This window comes from Triticum aestivum, chromosome 6B (genome assembly GCF_018294505.1).
Source record: "Triticum aestivum cultivar Chinese Spring chromosome 6B, IWGSC CS RefSeq v2.1, whole genome shotgun sequence".
NCBI lineage: Eukaryota > Viridiplantae > Streptophyta > Magnoliopsida > Poales > Poaceae > Triticum > Triticum aestivum.
In genome coordinates, this window is record NC_057810.1 from 681,057,276 (window position 1) to 681,084,061 (window position 26,786).

Below are 26,786 nucleotides of genomic sequence, written 5' to 3' on the forward strand. Positions count from 1 at the left end.
GGGTCTTTTGTAATTACTAGTTCCACCTCAAACAAATAATGGTGCACTTCATATTTTCCTATGCACATCATTCACATAAGCTGTTAAACAAAATTATTGTATGGGTGAATTGTTTCCAACATCCTGTAATCCCTTAAATAGAAGTTACATCTGTGTGTTACTCTGTTGCAGCTATCTGGCAGAGGCACCATATGCTTGCCAGGAGAAGACTGGTCATCTACTGGAATTTATCTTTTCTATCGAAGGTCAAGATGAATCAAGGTATTTTCTTGCCCATTTTGTGCTCAGAAGGTGTTGCGCATAACCGAGCATCTTCCTTTGTAGTGCAATTTATTGATGATGGTACCAACTGACATTCTTGCCAACAGCCCCTTCTATTCTGTTCGCTTCATGCTTCCAATGCTATCACAAATAACGACGACAGCTGATGGATGTAGAACTTTGGTGTCATTTGGAGGCTATAAAGCAGTAAGTAGGCATATTTGTTAACTTTATAATAATTGTGACTCCTTTGTTTATTTTGTCCTTGAAATAATTTATAATGCTGATTATACTTGTTCATTGTAACACCCATTTTCCAATTTTAAAATTATAATTGAACCTTTTATGATTTCTGGGTATCTTTCTGGTTTACTAATTTCTAGAAAAAAAAATTAATTTTGCAAATATAAATGTATTTCTGAACAATTTGTGGTGTTCAAAATTTCTAAATGGAATTGTAGGCTGACCCCCCTCCCCTATGCTCCCTGGCTTAGAGCTAGCACAAGAGCTAATATTCAGTGTTTAAACAAATAGTATTATTTTACCTTGGCGCAGGGGTGTTACATTATAAGGTATTGTGGCATAATTGTGGTAGTTCCTTCTAGGTGCTAATCACGTTAGATGAGAGGTTTACTATTTGAAGTGAATCCATGAAAATATGAAATGACTGCATTATGGTTCACCAACTGTTATAATGGAAATTTGGCATAACACAGTTGTCATTTTTCGTTCATTTTTTTCCTGTGACTGTATAACTCATTTGATTGTTTTTGTGTTTACAGGTTATAGACTGCCTCATTAAAATGACCGAGGAGAATGGAATGATGATCGACGATGGTAGCATGTTTTTGGCATGTGATACTATCATAAACATTATGTCAAATGTGAGTAACTACCAAGGTTCAAAACAGTCTCTTACCTAGCATGAGAAAATCTAATAGCATATTTGTACTTGTGTAGAGGAAGAATTATCCTATTCAAATGGAGCCTTGTTTCATCCGCCTCTTGCAAGCACTTATTACATGGGCTGGTACATTCTGCTCCTAATTTCTTTACATAAGCTGAAAAGGATATACTTGCATATTGTTTTTATGGTGGCTCTCAGTTGTAGGCATTTCAAAATGTCTGTTTCTTTCATTTTTGTTACCTGAATTTAGTAAGCGTGACAAATCCTTGTGACCATGAGGTCGGATTCGAGTCCTGTAAACAGCCTCTTGCAGAAATGCAGGGAAGGGCTGCATACAAAAGACCCAAAGTGGTCGGACCCTTCCCCGGACCCTGCGCAAGTGGGAGCTACGTGCACCGGGCTGCCCCCTTAGTAAGTGTGACAAATTCTCATACTAAACTCTGGGAAGAGACGATTGCCTCTGGACTTCAGAAATTACTTCCCTCTGTTGGTCTGTGCATAGTTGTCAAAGTACACATTGGTTGTCCTGGCAAAGTTCCAGAAAACTGTTTAATCTTAAAACCGCTGCTGGGTTAGTTTACATTTGTTTTTCATTTTTCAAATTCTTACAGATGAGCTGTTGTTGTTTTGATGTCTAAGTAGTACAGATACACATCAGTGCAAACACTGACGATTGAATGGTGCCACTAATGTCGTAAACCAGCACCATTTTAAAAACATGTCAGATCATATATGGACTAATTTTGATTGAAACCCTGCACTGGTTTCTCAACCATGATCATGGCAAGAAGTTTATAGCTGCTTGAATCTCTGCATGTTGGCAGATCTGGCATCTCTTGCATGTATGTACTCCTAAAGCAGGATACCAGGATCTATCGCTAGTACAGATATTGATTAGCCGAGGAGAGATGAACTAATCCATACCTAAATCTTTATCATGCTAACTATTGATACCCATTTTCCTGTTGGTTCTCTTCACGAGCTGACCTGTAACACTCTTATTCTCGAATGTGAGCTGATCAATAAGTATGAATATGTGTGAGCTTATAGGAACAACAGATGCTTCATCAGTTGTCATGACAGCCTCCAGCTTATGCACGATGGTGATGGAGTCGACATCAGAAGAGTTTCTCTTGAGCTGCTCAGGTTTTGACCCCAAGACCCTTGGGAGTTTGTCTGACCTCATTGTCAGAAGCTTGCGTCAGGTAACCATGACATCATCTCTTTATTGAGTTTTTTTCCTCCTCCCCCATGCGTTTGCTTCTTTTTTCTAATTCTGGATGTGCTTGCTTGATGTTGGCTTTCTGAATCGTCCTACAGGATATCCCCGACGACGATAGCGAACAGCTTAACCAAAAGCAAATCATTGCATCAGGTAAAGACAGTAACCTGTAGATCTTACAAATGAAGAGGAAGAAAAGGCGGCCCTCATTCGATGTGTGTGATGTGAAACAACATCTTCTAATTTCCCCTTTGTACTGATTGCAGGTTATAGGCGCTGGGCTGATCGATTCCCGAGTGTTAGAAATGTTGTGCATCAGCATGCATCTGTCTGACCTTGTCTGCCCAAAGAGTTTCTGCTGTGAATGAAACCCTGCAGACGGGGAACCCAACGTGCAAGCGTCCCCTCACGGTTAACCGCTTCCTTGGCGGCCATTGGTTCTTCTGTGTATCGTGTGATGCCCTTACGTGAACACTCGTGCGATGGCCACGCAGGATAGGGTTGCAGACTTCTAGTAGTTGGCATGTGTTTTGCGCTAGATTGGATTACATGAAGTGGGAGGCTGAGATGTTAGTACCATATATGTTTTCTCTGCCATTTGCGAAGAACTCGACTATTTTTGTGTAACGACGATGTATCATGTGACATGCTCAGTGTAAAAGAAATGGCATTTGCTCGTTCCTTATTTGCACCTCTGCCTTCTTTCTTTCTTATATGCACATGTGTTGTGTGGATGTGTGGATAAGTGTAAGAACGCTGCACAATGCAGCTCGTCGTTGTAGCCTTGTAGGGCCGTGAATCCGACAAGGAGTATGAGACCGTGAGTTACGTCCCGGGCATGCTGATAGAGGAGATGCCTTCGGCTCCCTGGCGATGACTACAAGCACAATAAGCTTGGTTTATGTTGCATCTTGTTATTTTTGAGATTAGAGCATCTCTAATAGACCCTTTATCGCATGGACTTTTAAAGTGAGTACAAGGGCTGGAGAAATCGTGTTTTGAGTGCTGGCGCAGGCTGCTTTATTCGGCCGCAGCCTGCGCCAACCTTCAAAACACATGTTTTTTTTTTCTCAAACCTCGAGACATTTATTTTGGGACAGAGAGAGTATACATAGAAATATGAAATCAATATAAATTAAAATCTAAATATTACAATACAACAATCACCCAAATTACAATAATGATTCAAATCTAAGAATTAAACTTATAATTCAATACAAGAATGGTTCCGCATACAACAATGATACAAATCACACATGAATTAAATTAAATAAATGTAAAAATGGTTGGTTTTATTGCTGCCCATGCCCTTGCCAATTGTGCACAATGAGATCATGCTGAAGTTGGTGGTGGGTGTTTGAGTCTTCAATTTCCGCCGGCGGTGTGTTCTCGGTGGTGGTGCTGGGCGAATCAGTGTGGTGGACCGGGTCTGTAGCGGCCCGGCGTGTGTTTCCGCCGGCGGATATGGCCGGAACCAAAGGCGGCGGGTGGCTGCGGAATGGGGGAGGGGAACGCACGCGGGCGAAAATGTCCCTCCCGCCAATTGCTTTTCCATGATACAGGGCACCGACGGGGTGGGGAAAACCTGTGTTTTCGCTGGTCAGGGGGACAAATCACCGCGTCCCTCAATTTTTTTTAAGGATTGTGGGCGTCTAAGGTGTCTATTTGGGTCATTTTTTCTGTGCAAAACTGTAAACTGGCGGTTGTTTTGCAGTTCGACGCGATATAAGGGGGTCCGCTAGAGATTCTCTTGCTAACCGCCAGGCCAGGCAAACACAAAATCACTAAATCTAAGATTACGCACGTCAAAATCAAATCAAACATAACACCCGTGACCAGTGTCCTTGCATGCATGTCGCACGAGATTTCATTACTGGAAATCAATGTCCATTATTGGACAATGATGCTAGAGTGCAACTCAGTCACAAACGACGCAAACGCAGCGACTGTCAAAAGGAGGCTTGCCGGTGCAGTAGGCTTCCTTGACGTGCTTCCACACATTCTTGCACCAAACCTGGCATTTTATTGTTGGGCACAGAATGGTCGGTACACTGTGTGTTTGGCAATGCTCTGTAGACAACATACATACATCAGTAAAACAATTCCAAACTGAAAGGGTCCAAAGAAATTCATGCAGTTGAATTAACAATATTCATGACGACTCGTTCTACTCCAGTTGGAAGTTCAAAGGAAACACATATATAGGAATAGAGAGATCAATTTTGTACCAGCGTGAGTGGAATTTCCTAGTAGCACAAGCACCATAAGGCAAAGCAGAATAGTTTTCCTCTCCATAAGATCAGGCACCAAACTTCTTCTTGTTCTCTTTTCTACTACTTGGGGTTCAAGGAGCATACATGACGTGCTATATTTATAGACTTATTATAGAGAACATTTGCTGCTAGTTCACTCAAATAAAAAAAGTCAACGCAGTCTCAGCGTACTATATCTTGAACTATACTACTATCTAAATCTAATAGCATTAAATATATGATATATCGGGAGGGTCGTTTTGGCTCTGGCGTGCACATGCTCCCTAATGATCAGTAAATTCAAAATAAATAGTAAATAAAATTAAAAAAATTCTGATTCATTTTGTAGATGTTCTTGTTAGTGTAATAAGTGTGCTTGATAATTTTTATGCGAAATGGGATGACGGTGCTTCGTCGGTGAAAGAAAACAAAAATAAGCGTAAGATTTATCGTATGACTTTTTTTTTCACAGATCAAAATACTTAATCTTTCCTCCTAAAAATTTGCAGGTAGCATTTTAGTGCGACAATGAATACATCTATTTTTTTGGACGTCTGCAAAAAATATTTTTGATGGGCACGAGCATATGCTCCCAAGAGCCGAATTGGATTTCCTATATTTAGTGTTGTATCTAATACAACCCTCATCTAATGTCTTCTGTGAGAGAATTTTATCAAAATGTCCTGGATTTTCTACCAAGATCTATTATCTAGATTAAGGTAAGGTTGCTTTCTCTTTCCTCATTGAATTGCTTAGGTTGCATGGCTAAGATATATACACAATGAATGAGAGAGTGATTCAAAATTATAGAGCATTTTCAATTTAAAAGAATTGAGTGAGAGATTGTTGACTCGGTCAAAATCGGTGACCCAATTCCAAATTGGTGACTTTAATTGAATGAGAGGCCTCCAATCCTAGGGAGCTTAGTGATATAGTAGATAGATGTAGCATTGTAACTGCCCTCATTTGTACAAACTGGTTCTCCTTTTATGATTATATCCATTTAATGTGATTATATTGGCCTATATCTATCCCGATGTAAATTTGGGACCTAGTCTAAATTAATTGTGCACATTGAATATATGTGATCTGATCTAACCTATTAAACATCCTATCATTTGAGTTATTTTTTTCATGTCCTATTCAATTACCAGGCGGGCACCCCCACCAACAAGTCACTTGTATAAAACCATGTGCGGTCTAGAACATCACACTCACCTAATTGTTGTTACGATGTGACACTACTGTAGAATACCCCTTTTGAAGATTCGCTTGCAGAGAAGGGCTCAGTAAACCATCTGGTTGCACCCACGTCAAAAATAAAAGAGAGAGACCACTATTGAAACGTTTTCCTACCCTAGTCGCCGCCAGGAGCCAGGCGACTAGGGAGGCCATCTTCTTCCACCTATCTCCACCAGCGAGGGTGCTGCCCCCCTCTCCCTTCGGTTACTGCTCCGGCGGCAGGAGGGAGGGGGACCCCGTTCCTCCGCTCTGCAGTTAGGGTTTGGATTTGTAGGTCGTGGTGCGCCGTTGGGGTGGTGGGAGTGGCGCCCAGACGAATAAATTCTACCTCAACTTCACTCCCACACCGACGGTGCCCTTCATGGTGGCGTCTCGGAGTTGATGGCATTGTGTGTTTGCCGATCCTACAGATCGGCGGCGTTAGGGTTCATGGATGTTCTCGGCGAGGCGGTGGCCACGACTCAATCAGGTGTGTCTCTCCGACGTCATGGTGGAGCAAGAAGGTTTTTTCATACAGGAGTACGCGTAGACGGTTGTCTACGCAAGTGATAGCAGGAAGACGGTGCATCTTGTGCTGGGTTTGTGGTTGAAGGGTGACGGTTCTGGTTTCCTCCTCCGACACTGTAGTCGTGTGGGGGTGTCAGTTCTGAAGTTCGATGGCATGTCCGGGGACATGTTGCCCCGGTCTGGTTCTTTCAACGGCAATGGTTTTGCTTCAGGCAAAATACTTTGGAGCTCCGTAAAGTTGCTGATCAGCAATGCAGCCGCGTCGAGCTCGGGTGAAGAGGTGATCTGTCTCCTTTTTCTTACTGGAGAGGGAGAAGCATTATTTTTTTGCATATGATTATCCTATCTTTTCAGTCCTGTAATGTCGATGTTTACGTGGCTTGTAAGTGAATCTTTATTTTATTAATGAGCACTACAAGAAATATGTCAACTTGTGACCACCACTATTGGTCACTGAAAGGTCATAGTTTTTCATTTGCGACCTTTTTGTGACCAAAAACAGAAGGTCAAAAGCTGATGGTCGTAAACTGACTATAGCGACCTTCTTTGCGATGTGTAAAAGGTCGTTGGTTTCACGACCAAATTTTTGATCACAAGCAACATCCCCAGACCACGTAGGCATCCAGCATGGCAAGCTGACGTGGATAGGAATCAGCCCGGTCCGATTCAGTGTTTTACATGGGCCGAGCCCAACAATTCAGCCCATTTATTGTTTTTTTCCTTTCAAGTTTGGTCAGCTACATGGGCCAAGCCCAACAGACTTTTATTTTTTGGGCAACAGAATTTTACACTGCACTTTTTTTTGGCCTCGTCCTTTTTCCAGCCCATTTGTCAGTTTTCTTTTATTTCTTTTCCATTTTAAAGTAGGTCCCACTAGTAAAATGGGAACCAATTACCACAAGTCAGTTCTATATTTCTGCAATTAGATAATGTGATTCAAAAAGAGCCAATAAGGCATAATATTTCATACAACAGCCAAGCAAAGTACATTACAATCAAAGTACAAATCAAAGTACACCCAAAACTGAGATTACATTACAACGACCAAGCAAAGTACATAGTACAAATCTAGTATTTAGCTATAAAATACAACTAAATATACACATAACTAGCTTCACACATAACTATCTCCAGTGAGCTAAAAACACATTGCTGGGTGTGGTTTTTCTTCGGGATTCTTCTTCCTAGAGCTCCTGTACACCCAACTTTTGAAGAATGAAGGCCAACATCTGCAAATAATAAATTATGAAAAGTTAGAAACATAATCAAGTGAATCCGTGAATATAAAATTCTCATAACGATGAAAATTTGCTGCAGTACTTTAGATTTAACAGGAAACTATGCATATAATATTCTCATAACAGCGAAAACTGAGATATATTTTGCAAATGATCAAGTACCATCATAGAGCAAGTTAACACAACAGATGGACAGTACAAGCTATTAGTGATTTTCTACTTTAGAACAGGGCACATGCATCAAGTTTTATAGTCAGGAACAAAGAAGAAGTGCTGGAAGAGGCCAAAGAGATGACATACCCTGGGGCGGCCGAAGATGGTGAAATGATGATCTACTTGTTCTTAGACAGCTCAATGAGCACCTGATATAAAAAAACAGGTTGAATTAATCATAAGCATGCTGAATTAATCAACATTCCTAGCTGAAACACCACACTATGAATGATTGTTCAAGTATAGTATATGCACCTGAATGTAATCAGGTCCATATGTTGCCAGACAGAGATGGCATCTGTATATACCTAGAATCAATCACAAGGTATAGGGAGAGAATTAAACACATATATTCTTATTAGTACTACTAGGTTGCTAGCTAGCTGCATGTATCCATCTAGTAAGCAGCCACAAGTTAGAACACACATCTGATGCCACCATCTTATCTTACACTTGAGGAACTAGTATCAAACTTAAAAAGAAATGCTTGACTAGCTAGCTAGTTTCTTAAAAGATAAGGCATTAAGAGGTATCATCATTCTTTTAATAACTTGCATTGCAACATTCATGATCAATAGCTATGCACAAATGCAAGAAAATCTACACGAAGTGCCCGGCTCGCTTAAATATATTTTTCAAGTGGTTTCTTTACAGCTGGGTATATGTTGCAGTCGACAAAAGAAGATGTATTTGCAGTTGCCTGCCACTCTGGAATGTCGAGGTGCCGCCTGACCTTCTCAATGTCAGCCACCAAGTCCTAGGTGGTGTTCTCCTATAGACAGGCATAGGGAGTGCTCTTCCAGTGCCTCTCTGCAATCAAACACACGCAGATTAAGCACCACAGTCTCCTAGGAACACCGGTGAACAGACACACGAGGGGATCAAAACAAAACCAACCTGGTTGAACAACACGATCCTGTAGAACTCCAGATTGAAGAATCCACAGTTGCCGGGCGAAGTGCCAGCCCAGGACCCCCGTGGAGGAAGACGACAGGCTGCAGACAGAACAAAATCGGTATTACTAAGGGAAGAATTGCAGGTGCGCAACTGGTAAATGTCATAAAGCCTTCAGGTGTGCATCTTTCTTAATAAAAGTACTTACAAATGTAGTCCCATCTCCCACTCCTTGTTACTTGCTACATGAAGTACCCATAGTCCAAGAGAACAATTCACCTGGTGCTAATCATGGTCTGATACTGGGATACGCACAAACTAGTGCCCACATGTGCGCTCTAAATTTAAAAATCAGAATGTTTCTAATGCGTGCATACTAACTAACTGAAGAACTGCTTGAGTTTCAGTGGCCAAGAAGAATCGGATTTTGCATCACCAAGAGAGCACAAGGAAAGGGGATTGGCGGGGTTACCTGCCCTGATGCAAATGAACGCCGGAGGAGGAGGCTGCAGGTCCCGGTGGTGAAGCTGGCACTGATGAAGGCCCGCGTAGAGCGACCCTTGGTGTCGTTGCCCGTTGGAGGTGCGGGGGTCGTGCCGGTGACCCACTGCGGCGGCTAGGGTTCGGACCCGCCGTGGTTGTGGATCCCGCCGCCGTGGCCCTTGCGAGGAGCCCGAGCAGGACCCCACGGGCTTGGCCTTGGATCCGACCGCGGCAGGAGCGACACGGCCTCCCCTCTCGATCTGGGTGCACGGCCGCGGCCCCCCGATCTGGAGCGCAGGGAGATGAAGGAGAGACTAAGGGCGCCAGCGGTTGGGTGGAGGGCAGAGGATGGGCCTCGTGTTGGGGAACGTTGCAGAAAATTAAAATTTTTCCTACAGTTTCACCAAGATCCATCTATGAGTTCATCTAAGCAACGAGTCATGGGAGAGATATTGCATCTACATACCACTTGTAGATTGCGCGTGGAAGCGTTCGAGAGAACGGTGATGATGGAGTCGTACTCGCCGTGATCCAAATCACCCATGACCAAGTGCCGAACGGACAACACCTCCACGTTCAACACACGTACGGAGCGGATGACGTCTCCTCCTTCTTGATCCAGCAAGGGGGAAGGAGAGGTTGATGATGATCCAGCAGCACAACGACGTGGTGGTGGATGCAGCAGAACTCCGGCAGGGCTTCGCCAAGCTGGTGCGGGAGGAGGACGAGGTGTAGCCGGGGGAGGGAGGCGCCAAGACACAGGGTGCGGCTGCCCTCCCCCTGCCCTCCTTTATATAGGCCCCCAGGGGGGCACCGGCCCTGGGAGATCCAATCTCCCAAGGGGCGGCGGCCAGGAGGGTGGAGTGCCCCCCAAGGCTAGTGGGGCGCGCCCCCACCTAGGGTTTCCAACCCTAGGCGCAGGGGGGCCCGGGGGGGGGGGGGAACCAGCCCACTAGGGGCTGGTTCCCCTCCCACTTCAGCACACGGGGCCCTCCGGGATAGGTGGCCCCACCCGGTGGACCCCCGGGACCCTTCCGGTGGTCCCAGTACAATACCGGGTGACCCCGAAACTTTCCTGATGGCCGAAACAACACTTCCTATATATAATTCTTTACCTCCGGACCATTCCGGAACTCCTCGTGATGTCCGGGATCTCATCCGGGACTCCGAACAACATTCGGTTTGCTGCATACTCATATTCATACAACCCTAGCGTCACCGAACCTTAAGTGTGTAGACCCTACGGGTTCGGGAGACATGCAGACATGACCGAGACGGCTCTCCGGTCAATAACCAACAACGGGATCTGGATACCCATGTTGGCTCCCACATGCTCCTCGATGATCTCATCGGATGAACCACGATGTCGAGGATTCAAGCAACCCCGTATACTATTCCCTTTGTCAGACGGTATGTTACTTGCCCGAGATTCGATCGTCGGTATCCCAATACCTCGTTCAATCTCGTTACCGGCAAGTCACTTTACTCGTACCGTAATGCATGATCCTGTGCCCAGACACTTGGTCACTTTGAGCTCATTATTATGATGCACTACCGAGTGGGCCCAGTGATACCTCTCCGTTATACGGAGTGACAAATCCCAGTCTCGATCCGTGTCAACCCAACAGACACTTTCGGAGATACCTGTAGTGCACCTTTATAGTCACCCAGTTACGTTGTGACGTTTGATACACCCAAAGCACGCCTATGGTATCCGGGAGTTACACGATCTCATGGTCTAAGGAAGAGATACTTGACATCGGAAAAGCTCTAGCAAAACGAACTACACGATCTTGTGCTATGCTTAGGATTGGGTCTTGTCCATCACATCATTCTCCTAATGATGTGATCCCGTTGTCAGCGACATCTAATGTCCATAGTCAGGAAACCGTGGCTATCTGTTGACCAACGAGCTAGTCAACTAGAGGCTTACTAGGGACGTGTTGTGGTCTAAGTATTCACACGTGTATTACGATTTCCGGATAATACAATTATAGCATGAATAAAAGACAACTATCATGAACAAAGAAATATAAGAATAATCCTTTTATTATTGCCTCTAGGGCATATTTCCAACAGTCTCCCACTTGCACTAGAGTCAATAATCTAGTTACATTGTGATGAATTGAACACCCATAAAGTTCTGGTGTTGATCATGTTTTGCTCGCGGAAGAGGTTTAGTCAACGGATCTGCGACATTCAGATCCGTATGTACTTTGCAAATATCTATGTCTCCATCTTGAACATTTTCACGGATGGAGTTGAAACGACGCTTGATGTGCCTAGTCTTCTTGTGAAACCTGGGCTCCTTGGCAAGGGCAATAGCTCCAGTGTTGTCACAAAAAAGTTTGATCAGCCCCGACGCATTGGGTATGACTCCTAGGTCGGTGATGAACTCCTTCACCCAAATTGCTTCATGCGCTGCCTCTGAGGCTGCCATGTACTCCGCTTCACATGTAGATCCCGCCACAATGCTCTGCTTGCAGCTGCACCAGCTTACTGCCCCACCATTCAACATATACACGTATCCGGTTTGTGACTTAGAGTCATCCAGATCTGTGTTGAAGCTAGCGTCGACGTAACCCTTTACGACGAGATCTTCGTCACCTCCATAAACGAGAAACATGTCCTTTGTCCTTTTCAGGTACTTCAGGATATTCTTGACCGCTGTCCAGTGTTCCTTGCCGGGATTACTTTGGTACCTTCCTACCAAACTTACGGCAAGGTTTACATCAGGTCTGGTACATAGCATGGCATACATAATAGATCCTATGGCTGAGGCATAGGGGATGATGCTCATCTCTTCTTTATATTTTGCCGTGGTCGGGCATTGAGCCGAGCTCAATCTCACACCTTGCAATACAGGCAAGAACCCTTTCTTGGACCGATCCATTTTGAACTTCTTCAAAATCTTATCAAGGTATGTGCTGTGTGAAAGACCTATGAGGCGTCTCGATCTATCCCTATAGATCTTGATGCCTAATATGTAAGCAGCTTCTCCAAGGTCCTTCATTGAAAAACACTTATTCAAGTAGGACTTAATGCTGTCCAAGAATTCTATATCATTTCCCATCAAAAGTATGTCATCTACATATAATATGAGAAATGCTACAGAGCTCCCACTCACTTTCTTATAAACGCAGGCTTCTCCATAAGTCTGCATAAACCCAAACGCTTTGATCATCTCATCAAAGCGAATGTTCCAACTCCGAGATGCTTGCACCAGCCCATAAACGGATCGCTGGAGTTTGCATACTTTGTTAGCATTCTTAGGATCGACAAAACCTTCCGGCTGCATCATATACAGCTCTTCCTTAAGATAACCGTTAAGGAATGCCGTTTTGACGTCCATCTGCCATATCTCATAATCATAGTATGTGGCAATTGCTAACATGATTCGGACGGACTTAAGCTTCGCTACGGGAGAGAAAGTCTCATCGTAGTCAATCCCTTGAACTTGCCGATAACCCTTAAAGATCCATTTGTTTTCTATCGCTCGCCGATCATCGGGCAAGTCAGTCAATGTCCATACTTTGTTTTCATACATGGATTCTATCTCGGATTGCATGGCTTCTAGCCATTTGTTGGAATCTGGGCCCGCCATCGCTTCTTCATAGTTCAAAGGTTCACCGTTGTCTAACAACATGATTTCCAGGACAGGGTTGCCATAGCACTCTGGTGTGGAACGTGTCCTCGTGGACCTACGAAGTTTAGTAGCAACTTGATCTGAAGTACCTTGATCATCATCATTAATTTCCTCTCCACTCGGTGTAGGCACCACAAGAACATTTTCCTGAGCTGCACTACTTTCCGGTTCAAGAGGTAGTACTTCATCGAGTTATACTTTCCTCCCACTTACTCCTTTCGAGAGAAACTCTTTTTCCAGAAAGGATCCGTTCTTGGCAACAACGATCTTGCCTTCGGATCTAAGGTAGAAGGTATACCCAATGGTTTCCTTAGGGTATCCTATGAAGACGCATTTTTCCGACTTGGGTTCGAGCTTTTCAGGTTGAAGTTTCTTGACATAAGCATCACATCCCCAAACTTTTAGAAACGATAGCTTAGGTTTCTTCCCAAACCATAATTCATACGGTGTCGTCTCAACGGATTTAGACGGTGCCCTATTTAAAGTGAATGTAGCTTGTCTCTAGAGCGTATCCCCAAAATGATAGCGGTAAATCGGTAAGAGACATCATAGATCGCACCATATCCAATAGAGTGCGATTACGACGTTCGGACAGACCGTTACGCTGAGGTGTTCCAGGCGGCGTGAGTTGTGAAACGATTCCACATTTTCTTAAGTGTGTACCAAATTCGTGACTTAAATATTCTCCTCCACGATCTGATCGTAAGAATTTTATCTTTCGTTCACGTTGATTCTCTACGTCATTCTGAAATTCCTTGAAGTTTTCAAAGGTCTCAGACTTGCGTTTCATCAAGTAGACATACCCATATCTACTTAAGTCATCAGTGAGAGTGAGAACATAACGATATCCTCCGCGAGCCTCAACGCTCATTGGACCACACACATCAGTATGTATGATTTCCAATAAGTTGGTTGCTCGCTCCATTGTTCCGGAGAACGGAGTCTTGGTCATTTTGCCCATGATGCATGGTTCGCATGTGTCAAATGATTCATAATCGAGAGACTCTAAAAGTCCATCAGCATGGAGCTTCTTCATGCGCTTGACACCAATGTGACCAAGGCGGCAGTGCCACAAGTATGTGGGACTATCGTTATCAACTTTACATCTTTAGGTATTCACACTATGAATATGTGTAACATTACGTTCGAGATTCATTAAGAATAAACCATTGACCATCGGGGCATGACCATAAAACATATCTCTCATATAAATAGAACAACCATTATTCTCGGATTTAAATGAGTAGCCATCTCGTATTAAACGAGATCCAGATACAATGTTCATGCTCAAACTTGGCACTAAATAACAATTATTGAGGTTTAAAACTAATCCCGTAGGTAAATGTAGAGGTAGCGTGCCGACGGCGATCACATCGACCTTGGAACCATTCCCGACACGCATCGTCACCTCGTCCTTCGCCAGTCTCCGCTTATTCCGCAGCTCCTGCTGTGAGTTACAAATATGAGCAACGTCACCGGTATCAAATACCCAGGAGTTACTACGAGTACTAGTAAGGTACACATCAATTACATGTATATCACATATACCTTTAGTGTTGCCGGCCTTCTTGTCCGCTAAGTATTTGGGGCAGTTCCGCTTCCAGTGACCCTTCCCTTTGCAATAAAAGCACTCAGTCTCAGGTTTGGGTCCATTCTTTGACTTCTTCCCGGCAACTGGCTTACCGGGCGCGGCAACATCTTTGCCGTCCTTCTTGAAGTTCTTCTTACCCTTGCCCTTCTTGAACTTAGTGGTCTTATTGACCATCAACACTTGATGTTCTTTCTTGATTTCAACCTCTGCTGACTTCAGCATTGAAAATACTTCAGGAATGGTCTTCACCATCCCCTGCATATTGTAGTTCAGCACAAAGCTCTTGTAGCTTAGTGGGAGCGACTGAAGGATTCTGTCAATGACCGCCTCGTCCGGAAGGTTGATCTCCAGCTGGGACAGGCGGTTGTGCAACCCAGACATTTTGAGTATGTGTCACTAACAGAACTGTTTTCCTCCATCTTACAACTATAGAACTTGTCGGAGACTTCATATCTCTCGACCCGGGCATGAGCTTGAAAAACCATTTTCAGCTCCTCGAACATCTCATATGCTCCGTGTCACTCAAAACACTTTTGGAGCCCCGGTTCTAAGCCGTAAAGCATGCCGCACTGAACGAGGGAGTAATCATCAGCACGTGACTGCCAAGCGTTCATAACGTCTTGGTTCTTTGGGATGGGTGCTTCACCTAGCGGTGCTTCTAGGACATAATCTTTCTTGGCTGCTATGAGGATGATCCTCAGGTTCCGGACCCAGTCCGAATAGTTGCTGCCATCATCTTTCAGCTTGGTTTTCTCTAGGAACGCGTTGAAGTTCATGTTGACATGAGCGTTGGCCATTTGATCTACAAGACATATTTTGCAAAGACTTTAGACTAAGTTCATGATAATTAAGTTCATCTAATTAAATTATTTAATGAACTCCCACTCAGATTGACATCCCTCTAGTCATCTAAGTGTTATACGATCCGAGTCGACTAGGCCGTGTCCGATCATCACGTGAGACGGACTAGTCATCATCGGTGAACATCTCCATGTTGATCGTATCTTCCATACGACTCATGTTCGACCTTTCGGTCTCTTGTGTTCCGAGGCCATGTCTGTACATGCTAGGCTCATCAAGTTAACCCTAAGTGTTTATGCATGTGTAAAACTGTCTTACACCCGTTGTATGTGAACATAAGGATCTGTCACACCCGATCATCACGTGGTGCTTCGAAACGACGAACTTTAGCAACGGCGCACAGTTAGGGGGGACACTTTCTTGAAATTATTATAAGGGATCATCTTATTTACTACCGTCGTTCTAAGTAAACAAGATGCATAAACATAATAAACATCACATGCAATTATATAAAGTAGTGACATGATATGGCCAATATCATATAGCTCCTTCGATCTCCATCTTCGGGGCTCCATGATCATCTTTGTCACCGGCATGACACCATGATCTCCATCATCGTGTCTTCATAAAGTTGTCACGCCAACGACTACTTCTACTTCTATGGCTAACGCGTTTAGCAATAAAGTAAAGTAATTTACATGGCGTTCTTCAATGACACGCAGGTCATACAAAAATAAAGACAACTCCTATGGCTCCTGCCGGTTGTCATACTCATCGACATGCAAGTCGTGATTCCTATTACAAGAACATGATCTCATACATCACAATATTGAAGGAAATATGCCCTAGAGGCAATAATAAAGTTATTATTTATTTCCTTATAATCATGATAAATGTTTATTATTCATGCTAGAATTGTATTTTCCGGAAACATAATACATGTGTGAATACATAGACAAACAAAGTGTCACTAGTATGCCTCTACTTGACTAGCTCGTTAATCAAAGATGGTTATGTTTCCTAACCATGAACAATGAGTTGTTATTTGATTAACGAGGTCACATCATTAGTAGAATGATCTGATTGACATGACCCATTCCATTAGCTTAGCACCCGATCGTTTAGTATGTTGCTATTGCTTTCTTCATGACTTATACATGTTCCTATGACTATGCGATTATGCAACTCCCGTTTACCGGAGGAACACTTTGGGTACTACCAAACGTCACAACGTAACTGGGTGATTATAAAGGAGTACTACAGGTGTCTCCAATGGTCGATGTTGGGTTGGCGTATTTCAAGATTAGGATTTGTCACTCCGATTGTCGGAGAGGTATCTCTGGGCCCTCTCGGTAATACACATCACATAAGCCTTGCAAGCATTACAACTAATATGTTAGTTGTGAGATGATGTATTACGGAACGAGTAAAGAGACTTGCCGGTAACGAGATTGAACTAAGTATTGGATACCGACGATCGAATCTCGGGCAAGTAACATACCGATGACAATGGGAACAACGTATGTTGTTATGCGGTCTGACCGATAAAGATCTTCGTAGAATATGTAGGAGCCAATATGGGCATCCAGGTCCCGCTATTGGTTATTGACCGGAGACGTGTCTCGGTCATGTCTACATTGTTCTCGAACCCGTAGGGTCCGCACGCTTAAAGTTACGATGACAGTTATATTATGAGTTTATGCATTTTGATGTACCGAAGGTTGTTCGGAGTCCCGGATGTGATCACGGACATGACGAGGAGTCTCGAAATGGTCGAGACGTAAAGATTGATATATTGGAAGCCTATATTTGGATATCGGAAGTGTTCCGGGTGAAATCGGGATTTTACCGGAATACCGGGAGGGTTACCGGAACCCCCCGGGAACCATATGGGCCATCATGGGCCTTAGTGGAAAGGAGAAAGGGGCAGCCCAAGGGGGCTGCGCGCCTCCCCCCTTCCCCTAGTCCTATTAGGACTAGGAGAGGTGGCCGGCCACCCCTCTCCCTCTTTCCCCCTTGGGAATCCTAGTTGGAATAGGATTGGGGGGGAGTCCTACTCCCGGTAGGAGTAGGACTCCTCCTGCGCCTCTCCCTCTTGGCCGGCGCCCCCTCCCCCCTTGGCTCCTTTATATACGGAGGCAGGGGCACCTCTAAACACACAAGTTGATCCACGTGATCGATTCCTTAGCCGTGTGCGGTGCCCCCTGCCACCATATTCCTCGATAATACTGTAGCGGAGTTTAGGCGAAGCCCTGCTGCTGTAGTTCATCAAGATCGTCACCATGCCGTCGTGCTGACGAAACTCTTCCCCGACACTTTGCTAGATCGGAGTCCGGGGATCGTCATCGAGCTGAACGTGTGCTCGAACTCGGAGGTGCCGTAGTTTCGGTGCTTGATCGGTTGGATCGAGAAGACGTACGACTACTTCCTCTACGTCGTGTCATCGCTTCCGCAGTCGGTCTGCGTTGGGTACGTAGACAATACTCTCCCCTCGTTGCTATGCATCACATGATCTTGCGTGTGCGTAGGAAATTTTTTGAAATTACTACGAAACCCAACAGTGGCATCCGAGCCTAGGTTTTTGATGTTGATGTTATATGCACGAGTAGAACACAAGTGAGTTGTGGACGATACAAGTCATACTGCCTACCAGCATGTCATATTTTGGTTCGGCGGTATTGTTGGACGAGACGACCCAGACCAACCTTACGCGTACGCTTACGCGAGACCGGTTCCCTCGACGTGCTTTGCACAGAGATGGCTTGCGGGCGACTGTCTCTCCAACTTTAGTTGAACCAAGTATGACTACGCCCGGTCCTTGCGAAGGTTAAAACGGAGTCTATTTGACAAACTATCGTTGTGGTTTTGATGCGTAGGTGAGATTGGTTCTTACTTAAGCCCGTAGCAGCCACGTAAAACAAGCAACAACAAAGTAGAGGACGTCTAACTTGTTTTTGCAGGGCATGTTGTGATGTGAAATGGTCAAAGCATGATGCTGAATTTTATTGTATGAGATGATCATGTTTTGTAACCGAGTTATCGGCAACTGGCAGGAGCCATATGGTTGTCGCTTTATTGTATGCAATGCAATCGCGATGTAATGCTTTACTTTATTACTAAACGGTAGTGATAGTCGTGGAAGCATAAGATTGGCGAGACGACAACGATGCTACGATGGAGATCAAGGTGTCGCGCCGGTGACGATGGTGATCATGACGGTGCTTCGGAGATGGAGATCACAAGCACAAGATGATGATGACCATATCATATCACTTATATTGATTGCATGTGATGTTTATCTTTTTATGCATCTTATCTTGCTTTGATTGACGGTAGCATTATAAGATGATCTCTCACTAAATTATCAAGAAGTGTTCTCCCTGAGTATGCACCGTTGCCAAAGTTCGTCGTGCCCAGACACCACGTGATGATCGGGTGTGATAAGCTCTACGTCCATCTACAACGGGTGCAAGCCAGTTTTGCACACGCAGAATACTCAGGTTAAACTTGACGAGCCTAGCATATGCAGATATGGCCTCGGAACACGGAGACCGAAAGGTCGAGCGTGAATCATATAGTAGATATGATCAACATAACGATGTTCACCATTAAAAACTACTCCATCTCACGTGATGATCGGTCATGGTTTAGTTGATTTGGATCACGTAATCACTTAGAGGATTAGAGGGATGTCTATCTAAGTGGGAGTTCTTAAATAATATGATTAATTGAACTTAAATTTATCATGAACTTAGTACCTGATAGTATCTTGCTTGTTTATGTTGATTGTAGATAGATGGCTCGTGCTGTTGTTCCGTTGAATTTTAATGCGTTCCTTGAGAAAGCAAAGTTGAAAGATGATGGTAGCAATTACACGGACTGGGTCCGTAACTTGAGGATTATCCTCATTGCTGCACAGAAAAATTACGTCCTGGAAGCACCGCTGGGTGCCAGGCCTGCTGCTGGAGCAACACCAGATGTTATGAACGTCTGGCAGAGCAAAGCTGATGACTACTCGATAGTTCAGTGTGCCATGCTTTACGGCTTAGAATCGGGACTTCAACGATGTTTTGAACGTCATGGAGCATATGAGATGTTCCAGGAGTTGAAGTTAATATTTCAAGCAAATGCCCGAATTGAGAGATATGAAATCTCCAATAAGTTCTATAGCTGCAAGATGGAGGAGGACAGTTCTGTCAGTGAGCATATACTCAAAATGTCTGGGTATAATAATCACTTGATTCAATTGGGAGTTAATCTTCCGGATGATTGCGTCATTGACAGAATTCTCCAATCACTGCCACCAAGCTACAAGAGCTTCGTGATGAACTATAATATGCAAGGGATGAACAAGACTATTCCCGAGCTCTTCGCAATGCTGAAAGCTGCGGAGGTAGAAATCAAGAAGGAGCATCAAGTGTTGATGGTTAACAAGACCACTAGTTTCAAGAAAAAGGGCAAAGGGAAGAAAAAGGGGAACTTCAAGAAGAACGGCAAGCAAGTTGCTGCTCAAGAGAAGAAACCCAAGTCTGGACCTAAGCCTGAAACTGAGTGCTTCTACTGCAAGCAGACTGGTCACTGGAAGCGGAACTGCCCCAAGTATTTGGCGGATAAGAAGGATGGCAAGGTGAACAAAGGTATATGTGATATACATGTTATTGATGTGTACCTTACTAGAGCTCGCAGTAGCACCTGGGTATTTGATACTGGTTCTGTTGCTAATATTTGCAACTCGAAACAGGGACTACGGAATAAGCGGGCACTGGCTAAGGACGAGGTGACGATGCGCGTGGGAAACAGTTCCAAAGTCGATGTAATCGCGGTCGGCACGCTACCTCTACATCTACCTTCGGGATTAATATTAGACCTAAATAATTGTTATTTGGTGCCAGCGTTGAGCATGAACATTATATCTGGATCTTGTTTAATGCGAGGCGGTTATTCATTTAAATCAGAGAATAATGGTTGTTCTATTTATATGAGTAATATCTTTTATGGTCATGCACCCTTGAAGAGTGGTCTATTCTTATTGAATCTCGATAGTAGTAATACACATATTCATAATGTTGAAGCCAAAAGATGCAGAGTTGATAATGAAAGTGCAACTTATTTGTGGCACTGTCGTTTAGGTCATATCGGTATAAAGCGCATGAAGAAACTCCATGCTGATGGACTTTTGGAACCACTTGATTATGAATCACTTGGTACTTGCGAACCGTGCCTCATGGGCAAGATGACTAAAACACCGTTCTCTGGTACTATGGAGAGAGCAACAGATTTGTTGGAAATCATACATACCGATGTATGTGGCCCGATGAATATTGAGGCTCGTGGCGGATATCGTTATTTTCTCACCTTCACAGATGATTTAAGCAGATATGGGTATATCTACTTAATGAAACATAAGTCTGAAACATTTGAAAAGTTCAAAGAATTTCAGAGTGAAGTTGAAAATCATCGTAACAAGAAAATAAAGTTTCTACGATCTGATCGTGGAGGAGAATATTTGAGTTACGAGTTTGGTGTACATTTGAAAAACTGTGGAATAGTTTCGCAACTCACGCCACCCGGAACACCACAGCGTAATGGTGTGTCCGAACGTCGTAATCATACTTTACTAGATATGGTGCGATCTATGATGTCTCTTACTGATTTACCGCTATCTTTTTGGGGATATGCTTTAGAGACGGCCGCATTCACGTTAAATAGGGCACCATCAAAATCCGTTGAGACGACGCCTTATGAACTGTGGTTTGGCAAGAAACCAAAGTTGTCGTTTCTTAAAGTTTGGGGCTGCGATGCTTATGTGAAAAAGCTTCAACCTGATAAGCTCGAACCCAAATCGGAGAAATGTGTCTTCATAGGATACCCAAAGGAAACTGTTGGGTACACCTTCTATCACAGATCCGAAGGCAAGACATTCGTTGCTAAGAATGGATCATTTCTAGAGAAGGAGTTTCTCTCGAAAGAAGTGAGTGGGAGGAAAGTAGAGCTTGACGAGGTAACTGTACCCGCTCCCTTACTGGAAAGTAGTTCATCACAGAAAACTGTTTTAGTGACACCTACACCAGTTAGTGAGGAAGCCAATGATAATGATCATGAAACTTCAGATCAAGATACTGCTGAACCTCGTAGATCAACCAGAGTAAGATCCGCACCAGAGTGGTACGGTAATCCTGTTCTGGAGGTCATGCTACTAGATCATGATGAACCTACGAACTATGAAGAAGCGATGGTGAGCCCAGATTCCGCAAAGTGGCTTGAAGCCATGAAATCTGAGATGGGATCCATGTATGAGAACAAAGTATGGACTTTGGTTGACTTGCCCGATGATCGGCAAGCAATTGAGAATAAATGGATCTTTAAGAAGAAGACTGACGCTGATGGTAATGTTACTGTCTACAAAGCTCGACTTGTCGCAAAAGGTTTTCGGCAAGTTCAAGGGATTGACTACGATGAGACCTTCTCACCCGTAGCGATGCTTAAGTCCGTCCGAATCATGTTAGCAATTGCCGCATTTTATGATTATGAAATTTGGCAAATGGATGTCAAAACTGCATTCCTGAATGGATTTCTGGAAGAAGAGTTGTATATGATGCAACCAGAAGGTTTTGTCAATCCAAAGGGAGCTAACAAAGTGTGCAAGCTCCAGCGATCCATTTATGGACTGGTGCAAGCCTCTCGGAGTTGGAATAAACGTTTTGATAGTGTGATCAAAGCATTTGGTTTTATACAGACTTTCGGAGAAGCCTGTATTTACAAGAAAGTGAGTGGGAGCTCTGTAGCATTTCTGATATTATATGTGGATGACATATTACTGATTGGAAATGATATAGAATTTCTGGATAGCATAAAGGGATACTTGAATAAAAGTTTTTCAATGAAAGACCTCGGTGAAGCTGCTTACATATTAGGCATTAAGATCTATAGAGATAGATCAAAACGCTTAATTGGACTTTCACAAAGCACATACCTTGACAAAATTTTGAAGAAGTTCAAAATGGATCAAGCAAAGAAAGGGTTCTTGCCTGTGTTACAAGGTGTGAAATTGAGTAAGACTCACTGCAGAAGATAGAGAGAATATGAAAGATGTTCCCTATGCATCAGCCATAGGCTCTATCATGTATGCAATGCTGTGTACCAAACCTGATGTGTGCCTTGCTATAAGTTTAGCAGGGAGGTACCAAAGTAATCCAGGAGTGGATCACTGGACAGCGGTCAAGAACATCCTGAAATACCTGAAAAGGACTAAGGATATGTTTCTCGTATATGGAGGTGACAAAGAGCTCATCGTAAAAGGTTACGTTGATGCAAGCTTTGACACTGATCCGGACGATTCTAAATCGCAAACCGGATACATGTTTACATTAAACGGTGGAGCTGTCAGTTGGTGCAGTTCTAAACAAAGCGTCGTAGCGGGATCTACATGTGAAGCGGAATACATAGCTGCTTCAGAAGCAGCAAATGAGGGAGTCTGGATGAAGGAGTTCATATCCGATCTAGGTGTCATACCTAGTGCATCGGGTCCAATGAAAATCTTTTGTGACAATACTGGTGCAATTGCCTTGGCAAAGGAATCCAGATTTCACAAAAGGACCAAACACATCAAGAGACGCTTCAACTCCATCCGGGATCTAGTCCAGGTGGGAGACATAGAGATTTGCAAGATACATACGGATCTGAATGTTGCAGACCCGTTGACTAAGCCTCTTCTACGAGCAAAACATGATCAGCACCAAAGCTCCATGGGTGTTAGAATCATTACAGTGTAATCTAGATTATTGACTCTAGTGCAAGTGGGAGACTGAAGGAAATATGCCCTAGAGGCAATAATAAAGTTATTATTTATTTCCTTATAATCATGATAAATGTTTATTATTCATGCTAGAATTGTATTTTCCGGAAACATAATACATGTGTGAATACATAGACAAACAAAGTGTCACTAGTATGCCTCTACTTGACTAGCTCGTTAATCAAAGATGGTTATGTTTCCTAACCATGAACAATGAGTTGTTATTTGATTAACGAGGTCACATCATTAGTAGAATGATCTGATTGACATGACCCATTCCATTAGCTTAGCACCCGATCGTTTAGTATGTTGCTATTGCTTTCTTCATGACTTATACATGTTCCTATGACTATGAGATTATGCAACTCCCGTTTACCGGAGGAACACTTTGGGTACTACCAAACGTCACAACGTAACTGGGTGATTATAAAGGAGTACTACAGGTGTCTCCAATGGTCGATGTTGGGTTGGCGTATTTCGAGATTAGGATTTGTCACTCCGATTGTCGGAGAGGTATCTCTGGTCCCTCTCGGTAATACACATCACATAAGCCTTGCAAGCATTACAACTAATATGTTAGTTGTGAGATGATGTATTACGGAACGAGTAAAGAGACTTGCCGGTAACGAGATTGAACTAGGTATTGGATACCGACGATCGAATCTCGGGCAAGTAACATACCGATGACAAAGGGAACAACGTATGTTGTTATGCGGTCTGACCGATAAAGATCTTCGTAGAATATGTAGGAGCCAATATGGGCATCCAGGTCCCGCTATTGGTTATTGACCAGAGACATGTCTCGGTCATGTCTACATTGTTCTCGAACCCGTAGGGTCCGCACGCTTAAGGTTACGATGACAGTTACATTATGAGTTTATGCATTTTGATGTACCGAAGGTTGTTCGGAGTCCCAGATGTGATCACGGACATGACGAGGAGTCTCGAAATGGTCGAGACGTAAAGATTGATATATTGGAAGCCTATGTTTGTGAAGGAAATATGCCCTAGAGGCAATAATAAAGTTATTATTTATTTCCTCATAATCATGATAAATGTTTATTATTCATGCTAGAATTGTATTTACCGGAAACATAATACATGTGTGAATACATAGACAAACAAAAGTGTCACTAGTATGCCTCTACTTGACTAGCTCGTTAATCAAAGATGGTTATGTTTCCTAACCATGAACAATGAGTTGTTATTTGATTAACGAGGTCACATCATTAGTAGAATGATCTGATTGACATGACCCATTCCATTAGCTTAGCACCCGATCGTTTAGTATGTTGCTATTGCTTTCTTCATGACTTATACATGTTCCTATGACTATGAGATTATGCAACTCCCGTTTACCGGAGGAACACTTTGGGTACTACCAAACGTCACAACGTAACTGGGTGATTATAAAGGAGTACTACAGGTGTCTCCAATGGTCGATGTTGGGTTGGCGTATTTCAAGATTAGGATTTGTCACTCCGATTGTCGGAGAGGTATCTCTGGGCCCTCTCGGTAATACACATCACATAAGCCTTGCAAGCATTACAACTAATATGTTAGTTGTGAGATGATGTATTACGGAACGAGTAAAGAGACTTGCCGGTAACGAGATTGAACTAAGTATTGGATACCGACGATCGAATCTCGGGCAAGTAACATACCGATGACAAAGGGAACAACGTATGTTGTTATGCGGTCTGACCGATAAAGATCTTCGTAGAATATGTAGGAGCCAGTATGGGCATCCAGGTCCCGCTATTGGTTATTGACCGGAGACGTGTCTCGGTCATGTCTACATTGTTCTCGAACCCGTAGGGTCCGCACGCTTAAAGTTACGATGACAGTTATATTATGAGTTTATGCATTTTGATGTACTGAAGGTTGTTCGGAGTCCCGGATGTGATCACGGACATGACGAGGAGTCTCGAAATGGTCGAGACGTAAAGATTGATATATTGGAAGCCTATATTTGGATATCGGAAGTGTTCCGGGTGAAATCGGGATTTTACCGGAATACCGGGAGGGTTACCGGAACCCCCCGGGAACCATATGGGCCATCATGGGTCTTAGTGGAAAGGAGAAAGGGGCAGCCCAAGGGGGCTGCACGCCTCCCCCCTTCCCCTAGTCCTATTAGGACTAGGAGAGGTGGCCGGCCACCCCTCTCCCTCTTTCCCCCTTGGGAATCCTAGTTGGAATAGGATTGGGGGGGAGTCCTACTCCCGGTAGGAGTAGGACTCCTCCTGCGCCTCTCCCTCTTGGCCGGCGCCCCCTCCCCCCTTGGCTCCTTTATATACGGAGGCAGGGGCACCTCTAAACACACAAGTTGACACAAGTTGATCCACGTGATCGATTCCTTAGCCGTGTGCGGTGCCCCCTGCCACCATATTCCTCGATAATACTGTAGCGGAGTTTAGGCGAAGCCCTGCTGCTGTAGTTCATCAAGATCGTCACCACGCCGTTGTGCTGACGAAACTCTTCCCCGACACTTTGCTGGATCGGAGTCCGGGGATCGTCATCGAGCTGAACGTGTGCTCGAACTCGGAGGTGCCGTAGTTTCGGTGCTTGATCGGTTGGATCGAGAAGACGTACGACTACTTCCTCTACGTCGTGTCATCGCTTCCGCAGTCGGTCTGCGTTGGGTACATAGACAATACTCTCCCCTCGTTGCTATGCATGACATGATCTTGCGTGTGCGTAGGAAATTTTTTGAAATTACTACGAAACCCAACAAATATATCATTCATCATTCATCACAATTTCTGGCCATATCACATCACATGACAATTGATGCAAAAACAAGTTAGACGTCCTCTAATTGTTGTTGCATCTTTTACGTGGCTGCAATTGGGTTCTAGCAAGAACGTTTTCTTACCTACGAATAACCACAACGTGATTTTGTCAACTTCTATTTATCCTTCATAAGGACCCTTTTCGTCGAATCCGCTCCAACTAAAGTGGGAGAGACAGACACCCGCTAGCCACCTTATGCAACTAGTGCATGTCAGTCGGTGGAACCTGTCTCACGGAAGTGTACGTGTAAGGTCGGTCCAGGCCGCTTCATCCCACAATACCACTGAAGTAAGAAAAGACTAGTAGCGGCAAGCAAGTTGACAAGATCTACGCCCACAACAAAATTGTGTTCTACTCGTGCAATAGAGAACTACGCATAAACCTGGCTCTGATACCACTGTTGGGGAACGTTGCAGAAAATTAAATTTTTTCCTACGGTTTCACCAAGAACCATCTATGAGTTCATCTAAGCAACGAGTCATGGGAGAGAGATTGCATCTACATACCACTTGTAGATCGTGTGCGGAAGCGTTCGATAGAACGGTGATGATGGAGTCGTACACGCCGTGATCCAAATCACCGATGACCAAGTGCCGAACGGATAGCACCTCCGCGTTCAACACACGTACGGAGCGGATGACGTCTCCTCCTTTTTGATCCAGCAAGGGGGAAGGAGAGGTTGATGATGATCCAGCAGCACAACGACATGGTGGTGGATGCAATAGAATTCCGGCAGGGCTTCGCCAAGCTGCTGCGGGAGGAGGACGAGGTGTAGCAGGGGGAGGGAGGCGCCAAGACACAGGGTGCGGCTGCCCTCCCCCTGCCCTCCTTTATATAGGCCCCCAGGGGGGGCGCCGGCCCTGGGAGATCCAATCTCCCAAGGGGCGGCGGCCAGGGGGGTGGAGTGCCCCCCAAGGCTAGTAGGGCGCGTCCCCCACCTA

The 26,786-nt window shown here is 44.2% G+C and overlaps 2 protein-coding genes across 2 annotated transcripts in view; one reads left to right on the forward strand and one right to left on the reverse strand.

Moving 5' to 3' along the window:
• LOC123139192 (uncharacterized) overlaps nucleotides 1-3,075 on the forward strand; it is a 6,851-nt gene extending 3,776 nt beyond the window's left edge. The window contains exons 12-18 of the mRNA XM_044558995.1: nucleotides 172-261; nucleotides 369-468; nucleotides 1,044-1,145; nucleotides 1,222-1,291; nucleotides 2,219-2,373; nucleotides 2,489-2,543; nucleotides 2,657-3,075. Coding sequence (XP_044414930.1) covers nucleotides 172-261; nucleotides 369-468; nucleotides 1,044-1,145; nucleotides 1,222-1,291; nucleotides 2,219-2,373; nucleotides 2,489-2,543; nucleotides 2,657-2,724 — 640 coding nt within the window. The 3' untranslated portion in view covers nucleotides 2,725-3,075. The remainder of the gene's footprint in view (nucleotides 1-171; nucleotides 262-368; nucleotides 469-1,043; nucleotides 1,146-1,221; nucleotides 1,292-2,218; nucleotides 2,374-2,488; nucleotides 2,544-2,656) is intronic.
• A 4,254-nt stretch (nucleotides 3,076-7,329) lies between these two features.
• Nucleotides 7,330-26,786, reverse strand: part of LOC123139598 (uncharacterized) — a 27,947-nt gene continuing 8,490 nt past the window's right edge. The window contains exons 2-6 of the mRNA XM_044559357.1: nucleotides 9,209-9,533; nucleotides 8,740-8,837; nucleotides 8,576-8,652; nucleotides 7,930-7,991; nucleotides 7,330-7,620 (exon numbers count right to left, since the gene is read on the reverse strand). Coding sequence (XP_044415292.1) covers nucleotides 7,484-7,620; nucleotides 7,930-7,991; nucleotides 8,576-8,652; nucleotides 8,740-8,837; nucleotides 9,209-9,533 — 699 coding nt within the window. The 3' untranslated portion in view covers nucleotides 7,330-7,483. The remainder of the gene's footprint in view (nucleotides 7,621-7,929; nucleotides 7,992-8,575; nucleotides 8,653-8,739; nucleotides 8,838-9,208; nucleotides 9,534-26,786) is intronic.